The sequence below is a fragment of the Henckelia pumila genome, chromosome 2 (genome assembly GCF_033568475.1).
Source record: "Henckelia pumila isolate YLH828 chromosome 2, ASM3356847v2, whole genome shotgun sequence".
NCBI classification, from domain to species: Eukaryota; Viridiplantae; Streptophyta; class Magnoliopsida; order Lamiales; family Gesneriaceae; genus Henckelia; species Henckelia pumila.
This window is the reverse complement of record NC_133121.1, coordinates 118,450,788-118,465,387: the sequence shown is the minus strand read 5'-3', so window position 1 is coordinate 118,465,387 and position 14,600 is coordinate 118,450,788. Positions and strand designations below refer to the sequence as shown.

Sequence of the window (14,600 nt, the reverse complement as noted above, 5' to 3'; positions counted from 1 at the left end):
ATTCTACACATTTTTCGTCGGGTTAATTGACTTTTAACATCCATTATATCAATACAAGTCTTTCCAACATGCTTATGTCTTGTTCATACGTGAAAAAAAAGATGCACATTGTTGATATGAACAGTACATATCAAATTTTTTTATATATGTCACTTATTCTGGTGTGTCGTCGCTCAGTTATTGATGAGATTTCCATATTTTAGGTATTAACTTGCGGATCGAGCATGTACCGCCTTAATTTGGCTTTGGGTGTCACATTAAATAAAATCAAATATTAACTAAACTTGTGCGTAGATTGATGGGTTTGAAAGGATGGTTCTGAAATCCATTATATGAAAATCCACTATGCATGAAGTCAAACAAATTTTCAATTATGATCGAGGAGAATTTCAAATTCATCCAAAAGTGGGTGTTATTTGAAATTTATGCTTCAAATTCTTCCTCAAATCAAATCCCCACATTTAAATCAAAGAAAAAACACTTTTTTGGTCAATTAACTTGTCAATGTTTTGGTTTTGGTCTATTAACTTTTCAAAATTTGGTTTTGGTAAACTAACTTTTAATTTTCAGTGATTTTGATCCAACTGCATACGTAACAGCTAAACATTGATATACTAACTTTTAATTTTCAGTAATTTTGATTGATAGAAATATTTGTTATTTAAAATATTTTTATTAATTTTAAAAGTTAATATTATAATAAAAAAAATTTACCCAAAATATTTTATGTATAAATTGAATAATGATTTTTTATATTTTTATATAATAAAATTTACTAATATCATATATATATATAAATATTTTATAATAAAATTTATTTATTATATATATATATATATATTGGGTATTAGTATGGGGATGAGGAATTGGTTCCCGCGAATATGGGGATGGGGAATCCCCAATAAGAAATTGTGGAAATTGAGGCGGGTATGGGGATGTGGTTCGAAGTCGGGGACAGAGACGAGTGCCCCGCCCTATTTCCATCCATAATTAAACTAAACAAATGAAGTGAAAAACCTTTAAAGCAAAAAATAATAAAAAAATTGTGTAGCTAAACTATTTGATTGAATAATGTATTATATACTTTCTTTTTCCTTTTTTTTCACTTACTCTTTTGTGCATTTATTTACGAAATTCATTATTATATATTATACTTACTACATTATAATATGTCAAGCCTTTAGAAAAGCTGCATTTGGCACTTATAATGAATGCATGCATAAATTTCTATTGGTCTTTCTTCCAAGATATTTAATAAGAGTAATGCTAGATGTACAAAATTTTTTTGATCAACAAGATATTTATTTTTTATTATGAGAAATTTTGTATTTAATAAGAAAAATTATAAATATGTAAAAGTCAAGACGCACATTACATCTAATAATTGTATTATTCCTGAATATAAAGTTAATCCAATGAAGACTGAAGAGAGATAGAAACTTCGTGGAACGCGTAGCCAAAAACTCTGAATATGTCTTCATATATTAATGAATGACGTGGTGATGTTTCCTACGTTTATTTTGCGCTGAAAAGTAAAATCACTCCGACAAAGAAGGAAAGAGTCTAATTCAAGTTCTATTCTATCTTTTATTCGATCATATAAATACATGTTCAATTGGTGCTATACACCATCCTACACAGCCAAAAAAGTTATACATTTTGGCTTTGCCTTCTATTGAAAAATAAAGGGAAATCTACAACTTAGACCCCAAAAAAAAGGTGCTTATTTCCATTAATTTATGTCCCCCAATATTTATTTTTATTCCCGTCGAATGTTTTATATATCATATCTCTATTATTGAGCTTTTTTACCATTTTGGATGATTATATCATATATCTGTTGTTCTGCATTCATTTGTGGAAAAATCATTCGATAGTTAGTAGACTGGTATGATTTTGTTATAAATAGTAAATCATACCTCTTTGGAATTAGGAATAAGTCGATGAAACAGCTCTTGCAAACGCTGCTTAAGTTAGTCGTAAAGCTTTAGCAAGTGGTTCTGCAAATAGCTTTATAAGATCTTGCTATACATGTTATAAGTTGTATCTACCACTCTGCTCTTTTCCTCATGCTCATCAAAATCTAATCAGAATAACAATTTATGCAGGTTATAAATTGAATTTCCAAACAATTTATCAAGATGGGGTTCACCTTAACAGCCCGATTTGCTTTCTCAATATGTCTTTCAATGACCGTGGCTCTAGCAGTGTCTTTGTCCAAGCCTAATTGCACGAGCACCTGTGGAAACTTGACGATTCCGTATCCGTTTGGAATCGGTGCCGAATGCAGTGCAAGTTCGTGGTTCACAGTTGCCTGCCAAAATTCCAGCTTTCCTCCAAAGCTAATATTGAGCAGCATCAACATGGAGATACAAAACATTTCCTTGGATACTGGTACAGTTCGAGTAATCGAGCCCGTGTCGCCTTTGAATTGTTCGGATAGTCGAATAATCTTATCGCTGGGAAGATCGCTGATAGGCAGTGCTTTCACAATCTCAGCATTTCAAAACTCTTTAGCTCTTCTTGGATGCGACAATTCAATATGGTTGCACGCCAACAATGAGACTACTCGTGGCTGTATGGCTGTTTGTGCTCCTGGTTCGAACGACACCAGTTGCAATGGTGTCAATTGTTGTCAGATTACAATCCCAAAAGGGCTCCAAGAACTTCAGTATTCCTTTAATCGAACTAGTACTAATGGAAGTTCTTGTGGATACGCCTTTCTTACGGAGCGAAAATGGTTCCAAGAGGAATATAAAACATATAGAGGGCTTCTCAGTAATCTGTCAAATCCATTTGATGAAGGGTTTAGATCTGCAAACATGGTACTTGAATGGGAGGTCGACAACATGACTATGTCGAATTATAGTTCCTGCAGATACATGTTTAACGCAACAGCTGGAACATCTCGACTGTGTTCATGCGATCCTGGATTTGAAGGAAATCCTTACTTACCTGAAGGATGCCAAGATATCAACGAATGTCTCAATCCGACACCTGATATTTGTCCGGTCGGTACTTGTATGAACACATTAGGGTCTTATAGATGCCAGTCGCCTAGGAAAACACTTGCATACACCGGTATTGTGAGTGCTGTTGGATCACTACTTCTGCTCATCGCCGCAATGTGGTGTTACAGGGTTATTAGGAAAAGATTGAAGGCAAACCGCAAGAAGAGATTCTTCACTCGAAATGGTGGGATGTTGTTAGAAAAACATTTACATTCAACAGATAATGGTGTAGAGAAAACCAAGTTGTTCAATGCAAAAGAGTTGGCACAAGCGACCGATCAATATAGTGAAAATCGGATACTCGGGCGTGGTGGCCAAGGGACTGTCTACAAAGGAATGCTGAAAGACGGGAGAGTTGTGGCGGTGAAGAAGTCCAAGAAGGTCGACAAAGACGATATTGAACTGTTCATCAATGAGGTGGTTATTTTATCACAAATTAACCACAGACACATAGTGAAACTACTGGGATGTTGCTTGGAGACTGAAGTCCCACTTCTCGTGTATGAGTTCATTCCTAATGGCACACTTTTTGAGCATATCCATGAACCAAAAGAAGAATTCCCCTTAACATGGGAGATGAGGATGCGAATTGCGACAGAGGTAGCCAGTGCTATATCTTACCTTCACTCAGCTGCATCTGTGCCTATCTATCATCGGGATATCAAATCAACAAACATACTCTTGGACAACAAATATCAGGTGAAGGTCGCAGACTTTGGAACATCAAGGACGATTTCTATCGATCAGACTCATTTAACCACAAGAGTTTTAGGCACTTTTGGTTACTTGGATCCTGAATACTTCCAATCCAGCCAATTTACCGACAAGAGCGATGTCTACAGTTTTGGTGTGGTAGTAGTCGAACTCTTAACCGGGGAGAAAGCAATATCATCCCTTAGAACAGAAGAAGGAAGGAGTTTGATCACATATTTCCTGCATTCAATGGAGGAAAATCAATTGTTCGACATCATTGATTCAGGGGTGCTCAAAGAAGCACAAGAAGAAGAAATCGTGGCAATCGCAAGACTGGCTAAAAGATGTCTGCATCTGCAAGGTAAGAAAAGGCCAACAATGAGGGAAGTAGCAGCAGAGTTGGAAGGAATTCAAATAAGGAAACAAGGGTCAGGTTTCCAGCACAACTATGATGAAACAGAATACCATTCTATTGAACTGTCTGATGCTTTTGATATCGCATCAGCTTCGAGTAGCATGCGGTTCGATACAAATGCATCAGATGTCCGTCCGCTGTTGGTGTAATAATGCAGGCTGCAGCATTGCTGCTGCTGTTCATCCGAACAATATATAAAAGTTCTTGAAGATGATGATATGTCTTTAATTCTTGAATTGTAGCTTTAACATTTATTACAGGATCCCGTTTCTTGAAAATGATTTATGTCTTTCGATTTCAATTGCACTTGCCCCCAATAAGCCTCAAAGATGGTATTGTACTTGAAGAATAATCAGCATGGAATATATACTATCATCCCAACGAGAAACAATGCAAAACACAAAATTAAACTTCACAAAAAAAATATTAAAGAAAACAGATTCTGATGGGAGGGAAGTAGAAGTAGAGGCATGCGAAGCAGAGGAGGTGTGTGTTGGGCCGTTGGCAGCGTAACAGCTCGCGCAAATGAAAACATATTATTTTTAGATAAAATTTACTCTATTTTATAATGTTGATGATATGATAAAAATCATATCATATTTTTATTTATATTCTAGAGATATATCATAAATTGCATGGATATGCATAAATCTAGTTTTATTATATATTACAATTGTATTTTTTACATAACGCCTCTCACTCTTTTCTTACACCTCTCATCTATGTTTTTTACATGTATTTTTCATATTTTCTATTTCTTGCAATTTTCATACATCTTTTCTATTGAATCACTTGAGCGTCGGAGTGGCTTCGCCTTCGGGCGAGCCATCTCACATGTTTTCTTTGATACACAGAAATATTTTGGAAGCATTCGGTTCGGTCTATTGAAAAAATTGGTTTGTGATTACCGATTAAAGGTAATTTATGTGATGCGGAAATTTTTGAACTCATCAATTGGCGTCGTATGTGGAAAACGAATTTTAAACCCATGATTTTTTCTACTTGATTGAATTAAGAAAAGAAACTAAAAATCATAGGTGCACGGCCTGCACCTATCACTCCCAGCATCTTCCATCAAAGAACCAAAATGCTTTCCTTGGTCACATGTCGAATTTTTCCACTAAGAACATTTCCTCGAACCCATTCAGATTTTTTACAAACTGGCCCCAACAATACCGAACCTCCATTCATACGTACACTCAACGATTATCCTTTATCCCATGGTAAAAATCTTTAGCAGAAAAAAAAAAAAAAGAACAGAACATCTTGGTGGAATCCTCAGATCTGATCGTCATCTTTTTCTTTCACTACATGACCCATCTTTATGGCTACTTGTTCATCCTTTCCGTCAACGCCATCCGATTAACCAAACACCTTTTGTGTTTCTTGAGTCACCATCTCTGCCTCATGCCAATAGTGCCGGAAAATCAGTTGAAATCATGGGCTTGAACTCTCCATGAATGCAGAAGTGGTCTGAATATTTGTATGGGGATAATATGAATGTTAGTCAAATTGAAGGTTCCATCGCAAAATCAAAAGCCTCCACCAGGAATGAACTTGGTCTTATGATAATATCAGATGTGCCGCCATCTACCAGCCACTGTCGATGGAGCCGACCACCTACCAGAAACCACCACTTAGCAGCCGAAAAGCATGCATGAAGGAAGACAACAACAATTTACTCAGTGGCTATGACTTTCTCTCAAGCTTCGTCGATCGTTGACATCCCGCCTCTCATGAATTTGGTTTTCATTACTGCCTCTCAACTATAAAGATCCTTATTTTGAGTGCATGGTAAATTTCAAAACTTGAAGGGCCATGGAAGTCAAGGCCGCATCTTCTGAGATAGATAAGTCTCATTTATCCCTCGATTTCTTGAACGTTATAAGCTCCACATGCATGAGATTCTATCACTATTTTGGATACTTTTTCAATATATTTCTTCATGTTCATGATGAATTTAAAATTACTTGATATCAATTTTTTTACTTTTGTTCTCATCAACATGAGTGCAAGAATAAAAAATATGAAAAATATTCAACATATATGCATAGCTTCGAAGACCCTATATCTGCCTCCAGATTTTACTAAACTTTAGAGATTGAGATATTTGAATTCTAGCATGACATCTTAACTAAATTTGTTTTTTTTTCCTCGAACTTGGTTGCATATTATGTTAGGCTTCTTTAATTAGCTCTAGATTTTATCATTACTTGGATTTGGATATTTTCTCATAAAAATATTGTTGCCTCGTGCATTCAAGTTATGGTATATCATTATATATGTAAAATTTATTATGCTAGGGCCTTATGTTCGGTCACAGTGTTCCAGACACCAAAAATAAAACCATTTTCATGGAGGACTATTATGTCACTCCTTTGAGAATGGAGATTAGCTTTTTAAGGCCAATAATAAATAGCTGACACCCTCATCCTCACGACACAATCATTAATCTGTGTACAAGGAGTTCATGTGTAAACCATTCAAATTACGATCATGTTATTACTTTGGATTCATTCTCCTTGGTTTTTTGTTGGCTGCAGAAACATATTATATTTGACTACTTTCTTGGACTTAGTTTATGGAAATTTTTTTATCGGGTACCTTAGCTTGATATCCCGTGACAACCTAGTCGAGTTTACTCGACCATTCGAAAAATAAAGATAAGTTTTATAATTATTTTTAGCAAACTATTCTTGTTGTGACAAATTTGAGATATCTCATAATAAATTTTTTATGCAAAGTTATACGTTTAATTAACCCAACATTATATTGCGCGTCTATTGCTTTATATTTTTGTTTAGGCCCTTTTTACAGAAATCGACATGCAATCTCGCAGTAAGGCTCAATTCATGGCCCAACACAGCTTGACAAATTATCAAAAGCCCGATCAGTTCGACAACATGTAAGACCACGCCAATCGTGGCCTTCATAAAAAAATATCTCCGGGGGTGCTAAATCAAAATCCTCTCCGGGGTTGTTAAACCAAAATCCTCTCCGGGGGTGCTAAACCCAAACCCACTCCGGTGGTACTCAAAAGCCCGACCAGTTCGGCAACGTGTAAGCCCACGCCACTTGTGGCCTCCATCAAAAGCCCGACCAGCTCGGCACGATGTAAACCCACGCCACTCGTGGTTATCTCAAAAGCCCGACCAGTTCGGCAACGTGTAAGCCCACGCCACTCGTGGCCTCCATCAAAAGCCCGACCAGCTTGGCACGATGTAAACCCACGCCACTCGTGGTTATCTCAAAAGCCCGACCAGTTCGGCAACGTGTAAGCCCACGCCACTCGTGGCCTCCATCAAAAGCCCGACCAGCTCGGCACGATGTAAACCCACGCCACTTGTGGTTATCTCAAAAGCCCGACCAAGCTCGGCACGATGTAAACCCATGCCACTCGTGGTTATCTCAAAAGCCCGACCCGATTGGCATGATGTAAACCCACGCCACTTGTGGTTATCTCAAAAGCCCAACCAAGCTCGGCACGATGTAAACCCACGCCACTCGTGGTTATCTCAAAAGCCCGACCCGATCGGCACGATGTAAACCCACGCCACTTGTGGTTATCTCAAAATCTCGACCAAGTTCGGCACATCCCACGCAATTCATGGTTGTCTTAAAAGCCCGACCATCTCGATACCATGTAAGTTCACTCCATCACAAACGCTCAAAGGAAATTGCAAACAACCAGAATATTGTCTTTATGCTCTAAAATATAAATTCAACCACTTAAAAGTTCATCCTCATTTCACTCGTCGTCACTTCTCTCCGGAAGGAAGTATTTATGATATGATAAAAATCCTATCATATCTTTATTTATATTCTAGAGATATATCATAAATTGCATGGATATGCATAAATCTAGTTTTATTATACATTACAATTCTATGTGGACTGAGATTCTCTTCCTATAAATAAGGGACCTCTAACCCTTATACAGACATGTTATATTTTTTACATAACGCCACTCAGTCTTTTCTTACACCTCTCATCTATGTTTTTTACATATATTTTTCATATTTTCTATCTCTTGCAATTTTCATACATCTTTTCTATTGAATCCTATACTGACTTGAGCGTCGGAGTGGCTTCGCCTTCGGGCGAGCCATCTCACATGTTTTCTTTGATACACAGAAATATTTTGGGAGCATTCGGTTCGGTCTATTGAAAAAATTGGTTCGTGATTACCAGTTCAAGGTAATTTATGTGATGCGAAAATTTTTGTACGCATCAAATGTCATGACTCACACTGCGAATAATGAAATTAAAAGTTACTTAGTGAGTGATTATTACTTTCAAAATATGAATACTACTAAATAGTAGTAGCAGACATGCGCATTAGACATTGTATTTTTTCTGCAAAAATATTTTTGTGACAAATTTTTTTAAAATATTTAAATAGAATTTTAGATTCATTTTCCGTTTCTGATAGATTTATTTTGTAAAAATTAATGTGTTAAAGTTGAAAATAATAATAAAATTTGAATAACGGAATAAATAAATCTTTTGAAATAAGTTTGTAGAAAAAATATATATTAGTATTCTTTAAAAAAATGAAATATTATTTTAAAAAATGAAATATTATATTATTTAGATAAATTACATATGTTACCTAGTGTTCCACTTAGGTAGTGTTTAATGCATCTCCTAAAAAACAATTCTCAACTTTTCGTTAACAAAATTTTAAAATAATTCAAATTTTTGTTAAAAAAAAGTTAAAAAATGCTTCCTTCTACCAAAAACTACCTTAATAAACATAAAAAATATATATAGAATAGATATTAGGATTTATTATAAATTATAATCATCTGATTAAAAATTGATTGCGTCTTAAAATTTTATGAAAATGATATAGAAATTTTTATTGTAGTAGAATAATAAGAAAACCTTCCATTCGTGGTGGATTTCTAAAAATATTAAACATAATCGCATCGCATTGAGAGCATAATAAACTAAAGTTTTGGGATTGTTTTTCTGTGAAAATCAGTGTGAGAAATGAGCGGTGAGGTTAGAGGAAATGCAGATGATCCATTTGCAGAAGCGTTGAAGGCTACCGATGATCTCTACAACGTTCGGGATACCTATTTTTCAGCTAACCAAGATGAGAAAGCTTCAAAACTTCTCGTAAAAGCAAATCTTGCCCTCCAATTGCTCGATGAAATTCCATCGGGTATTGATAGGCACTCACTCTTTCCTTGTGTGTGATACTGTGCACATCTTTTGCTGATTTAGGTGTGCTTATCTATTGTTTCTTACGCTTCAGAGAAAAGAAAGACGTCACTACAAAGAGCTACGTATGAGTACTTGAGAGGAAAGGTTTTGGATGTCTTTCCTGAGTATAAGAAAGAGGCAGAAGATCATCTATCCAAAGCTGTAAGTATTTGGTAACTTATTTGATGTTTTTTAGAAAATTTTGTTGCTGAATTGAACTTTTGTTCTGGTTTGATTGGGAAATAAATGTTCTTCTTACCTGTATTTTAGTTTTATGTATTGGGATTTTGCTAAATTATTTTCGTGGGATCTATAGGTGAAATTGAATCCTTCACTTGCAGATGCTTGGTTGAGCTTAGGCAACTGCATATGGAAGAAGGGTGATTTAGCTTCAGCAAAGAATTGTTATACACTTGCCTTAAGCAAGGTTTTTGCCTGTGTCCTTGTGGCTCCCGAAAAAAGATTTTTTATGTGTAATTGAGTTATGTTGTTTGATCCTGATGTGTTTTTCAGGGCCCAAGTAAAAGTATTCTTTGTCAATTGTCCATGCTTGAGAGAAGAATGGCTCAAGACAAGAGTATTATTTGTTTCACATTTCTTTCGATTCAGAATATCATGTTTGCTTCACTGATATTTTAACTTATCATACAATTTACTGCGTTGTATCTCCAGGTTCTGAAGACAAGGTTAAAATTGTCGAAGAAAGCGTAAAGCATGCGAAGGAAGCTATTACCCTAGATGTTCAGGATGGAAATTCTTGGTGTATGTAAAACTTTGAATTCATCGGTAGCATTAGTCCTTTATCTATATGAGCATTTTGCTGCTTTTATTCTTAATTTTATTACGTCAATTGTCATAATATCTCGTCATATGGAACTTGAACATTCTTTTGTTTTTGGATCTCAAAATTATTTCTGATCTGTCCACAGATAACCTAGGAAATGCATGCCTCACATCTTTTTTTGTGACTGGAGCTTGGGATCACAGCAAACTTCTGCAGTCTCTAAAAGCATACCAACATGCGGTGTGTATCATGTTAAAACTTTGGTGTTCGTCATATTTATATTGCAGTTTTGCTTCTTTTTCTCTATTAGTGGACTTGATGTATTTTCATGCGTTGCAGGAAAAAGATGAAATAATGAAGTTAAATCCTGACTTGTATTTTAACTGTGCTATTGTAAGGCACTTTCTTTTGTTTCATTTTTTTTTCTTTTTTCGTCACTTCCTATTCTCCCTCTCCCTAAAGATTCAAGTTATTTTTGTGGAAAATATTTCATGAGAACCTTGCTTGAGACATACTTCTGTGCGAGGAATTTTAGAGATGAAATTGATAACCTGTGTTTATAGTTAGCATTTATTTGTTTAAAATTTGAATCGACATAAAGTTCATGTTTCTCCATTTGTGTGTTTGTCTTACACTTATAGTTGCAGTTAATATCTCCAGATTATTATTGTTATCTTTAGCGTTGCAGTTGCTATTACTACAAATTTAGTGGAGATGTTGGTGGTTCATGGTCGGTGTTGGTGTAGTACTGTAGTGGAGATATAATTATCATGCTATTGTGGTGTGAGTGAAGGTGAGCCGGACGATGTGTTGGTGCTTGTGATGTTTTGGTTCAACGCGGACTAGATTTTCTACCGGCCCATCTTATAGAAAATCTTCTCAAGAGTAGTACTATGTCTTTCTCATTGCTTGATGAAGTTTTACCGAGAATGAGTTGCGAAGATAACATTAGATGTGTAAGTGAGCAATCCGTTATATTGTTTAATCTATAAAATCACAAGCTACACGACGTGAAGGATGCCCCGATTATTCTGTTATAACCCTGAAATTTTTATTTAATTTCAATTTTTTCGCTGTTTTGGAACAGACAAAGAACCTCCACCATTTGGTAATAGCAACTCGAGCATTTTTAAAACTATTTGACCTATTTTGGAGCAGTAGGTTACTCGGAAACAACTTTCTGGTTGCATCTTTTTCTATTTACTTCTGAAAATATGTTCTGAGGTTAAATATTAGACCTTAACAATTGATTATCATATATCTCTAGTTTCTCTTTCATTATGCACTCCTAATTTTGACAATCAATGTTGTCCATAATCTGGGTCTGAGCCACTTTACATAGTTTCTCCGTGCTATCTTTTTTATATGCCTTGTTTTTCCTGAATATTATTGTCCTGGTAAACTATATAGGTAAACAAGTATCTGGAGAACTATGATAGGGCCCTAAGTGGATTTGAAGCTGCTGCATTAAGAGACCCTGGTCTAAATGCTTCAGAGGAGGCTCTGAAGATCGTTCACCTTCTAGACAAAGTAGAAAGTTTGTTCCATGTAAGATACCTGTGTTTAGCAGTTGATTTATGGCCAATTTGGATGATAAGTCATTCTTCTAACTCACTCTCCTCTCTGACATTGATGCCTAGAATAGTGAATTAATTTAATTTATTTAAAATTTAAATTATATTCTCCCCTGTATTACTAAATTACTTGGGTTATATTCCATTTATGGTTCTTGTCTTGTATATGGTTCATAAATTGGTAATACTTCTTTTATATTCATTTACGGAATTTTGTTATTGTTTCACTTGAACAGACCAAGTTGAAGCGCCTGGCGTCACTGGCAGCATCACTCTCTACTGTCAGTGGTAAGTAAATCCATATATTGCTTTTCTTTCAAATAATGTGGAAACTGTGCAACGTGAGCTTGTTATCTGATATCAAAGCTTTTTTCTTTTCCTCTACTAGTAAATGCTTCGTACAAAAGAGAGACAATAGATGGTCTGTTTGAAGGTATAAACAAAGCAATTGCCATTGTGGGAAAAGTTCTATATTTTGTTAAGCATGAGGATGTGGCGCCCTTGTAAGTTCTATCTGCTGAAAATCCTACTCAATCTAGCTATAATATATGTTCTCGTGTTGTCAGGAATTGTGTATTTTTCTTTTTAGTCTACTATAGCAATACTTTATCACCGACTTTTTTAATGTATTGCAGCTACTATGTGCTTTGTGATTCAAGTCAGATATGCTACGTCCTTTCAGTGTATGGAATAAGCAATGAAGCGGTTAGTTGGCTGTGTACAGAGTTTCAAAATTTCCATCATTATTTATCAAAACTATGTCCAGCGTTTGTTCTACTATTTTTCTGCACTTGCGCAACTCACAAATGCAATTTTTGTTATTCTACTCCATTTTCATTGCCATAATAGCCTGGGGCAGATCCAGATATTGGACGAAGGAAACAACAAAGGGTCAATGAGTGAAACATAGATTTAAAAAAACTGTCCATAAAATTTGAGTTTTTTTCCTGTTGAGTACAGCAGTTGCCTCCACTCACACCGTGGTCATCCACAGCCTTCTTGGCAACTTGCACCCTTGTGATTTACTTGTTCATGATTATTCACTTCATCTTCTTTTAGATTAAAGAAGGAGATCAAGTTACACTGTTGGAACCTCGTTACCGTTGTGTTGATTTTTCATGGAAAGGAAAGGTATGCTGCAAGTAATCTGCCATACGATTTTTACTCTCTCCACTTGCAAGTACCTGCACAAAACTTAGGAAACACGTGTAAGAGTGTGGTTTGCTAATAATCACGAAATACATGAGAATATCATAGAGGACATACCAACTCGCTTTTCTTTTTTTCTTAGTGATTTGATATCTGCATCATGTTTTTGCTTGCAGAGGTATCAGTTCAAATCAGTCCGCGTCGATTTCTTGGAGCAAGTGATAGTAAATGGAAAGAATTTGTCGCCTCAGTATGCTGTTCGGGCATCAATCTATGCTCAAAATAAGACGTGAAAAACCCTTTTAATGCTCGTCTAAACATACAAGATTTGGCAATCAAGGAAAGAAAAGAAAATAGAAGACAAGTGGAAGAATACTCATACCTCCTTTTATATAGTGAAAATATGTGTATGCTGCTATAGAAAATCAGTTAGCTTTGCCTTCACGAATTTTGGTGATTAATCTTCATCTGTAGATAGATATGAATAGCTGATGAAAATACATGTGAATACATATCCTTTTTCTTTTCTCTGTTAATTTTTTTTTGAGTTAGAATCTTTGCGTGTATTCCAGTTATATCTTCAAATGAAACGGATTTGTTGCGTTTTACCATTGATTTCACAACCCTTCATCTTCAATATTTTTTTTTATTTTTTGTTCTTTAGTTTATGTTTCTGTGCATGTGCTGGAGGGGTGATGCCTGGACATAGCAGGTATACAGTTGCAAATAATGAAATGTCTTTTTCGGTTCATTAAATCGGGACTCTGTCTCATAATTTATTGGATGCATGATTTAGGTATTATCCATATGTTAAGATCTCGTCTACGTAGGGGTGTCAATTCGGGTGGGTTCGGGTCGGGTTGACAAAAATAATTTTAAAAAAATCGTCAACTCGAACCCAAACCAACCCGATTATGCCCAACCCTAACCCGATCAACCCGAACAACCAAATTTTATTATTTTTTTTTATTTTTTAACAAAATAATTAAATAAAAATTCAAAACACACAATAATAATATTAATATTTAATTTAATCACATAATAACAAAATCTAAGCTTATATATAATTTAAATTTGAACTTTTAGTTTTAGAAAATTTAAAGTATATTTATTACAAAAAATAAAAAATTATTTTAAAAAATAAAAATCGTGCAAAATAAATAATAAATGACGAAAATCTATTATATCAATATACCCGATTAATTTTTTCGGGTTAGCTTTCGGATCAACCCGATTCGACCCAAACACAAAAACCCCCAACCTTAACATAATATTTTTCAGATCGACTCGTGTCGGGTTGACGAATTGGATTAAGTTTTGACACCCCTACGTCTACACGAACGAACCTATCTTTTCTCCGGTCAAGTTTGGAAGTTCAATTATTAATTTGGATAATATAATGATATGATATGATATGATATGATACCATATACATGATACATCAATAATTCATTTCTGGATTATCTATCTGCGATGATCCCACAACAATAAATCCATGAACGTGTATTATAGATGAAAACATCAATTTGAAAACAAGTTATATTTGAAACCGACAGTACTTTATAAAAAAAATGAAAAATACACAACTTGCACTTTGCAGCTTCAGGGGTGTATTCAATCCGGAGAATTAATGACTTTTATGGATTTTAAAAGTCTAGTGGTATTCAACCTTGACTTTTAAAAACTCTATAAAAGTCTAGTGTTATTCAAAATGTCAATGAACTTTTAATAACTCCATGAAAATCATGGACATACAAACATTA

At 35.1% G+C, this 14,600-nt stretch overlaps 2 protein-coding genes across 3 annotated transcripts; both read left to right on the top strand.

Annotated features, from left to right (window-relative positions):
* Positions 1–1,600: 1,600 nt before the first annotated feature.
* Positions 1,601–4,420, top strand: LOC140882768 (wall-associated receptor kinase-like 10). The gene is made up of 2 exons (XM_073288959.1): positions 1,601–1,719; positions 2,109–4,420. The coding sequence occupies exon 2, from the start codon at positions 2,142–2,144 to the stop codon at positions 4,266–4,268; it is 2,127 nt and encodes a 708-aa protein (XP_073145060.1). The 5' UTR covers positions 1,601–1,719; positions 2,109–2,141; the 3' UTR covers positions 4,269–4,420.
* Positions 4,421–9,028: 4,608 nt separating this feature from the next.
* LOC140881791 (uncharacterized) lies at positions 9,029–13,432 on the top strand. Of its 2 annotated transcripts, XM_073287376.1 has the most exons (13): positions 9,030–9,289; positions 9,383–9,492; positions 9,647–9,757; positions 9,844–9,907; positions 10,003–10,092; positions 10,260–10,354; positions 10,454–10,507; positions 11,525–11,662; positions 11,925–11,976; positions 12,077–12,191; positions 12,324–12,393; positions 12,748–12,819; positions 13,014–13,432. In XM_073287376.1, exons 1-13 carry the CDS (start codon positions 9,115–9,117, stop codon positions 13,128–13,130), a joined length of 1,263 nt encoding a protein of 420 aa, XP_073143477.1. In that variant the 5' UTR covers positions 9,030–9,114; the 3' UTR covers positions 13,131–13,432. The 2 variants fall into 2 exon arrangements, with proteins under 2 accessions (XP_073143478.1, XP_073143477.1); XM_073287377.1 differs by lacking the exon at positions 10,454–10,507 and having other exon boundaries at positions 9,029–9,289.
* The last annotated feature ends 1,168 nt before the right edge of the window (positions 13,433–14,600 follow it).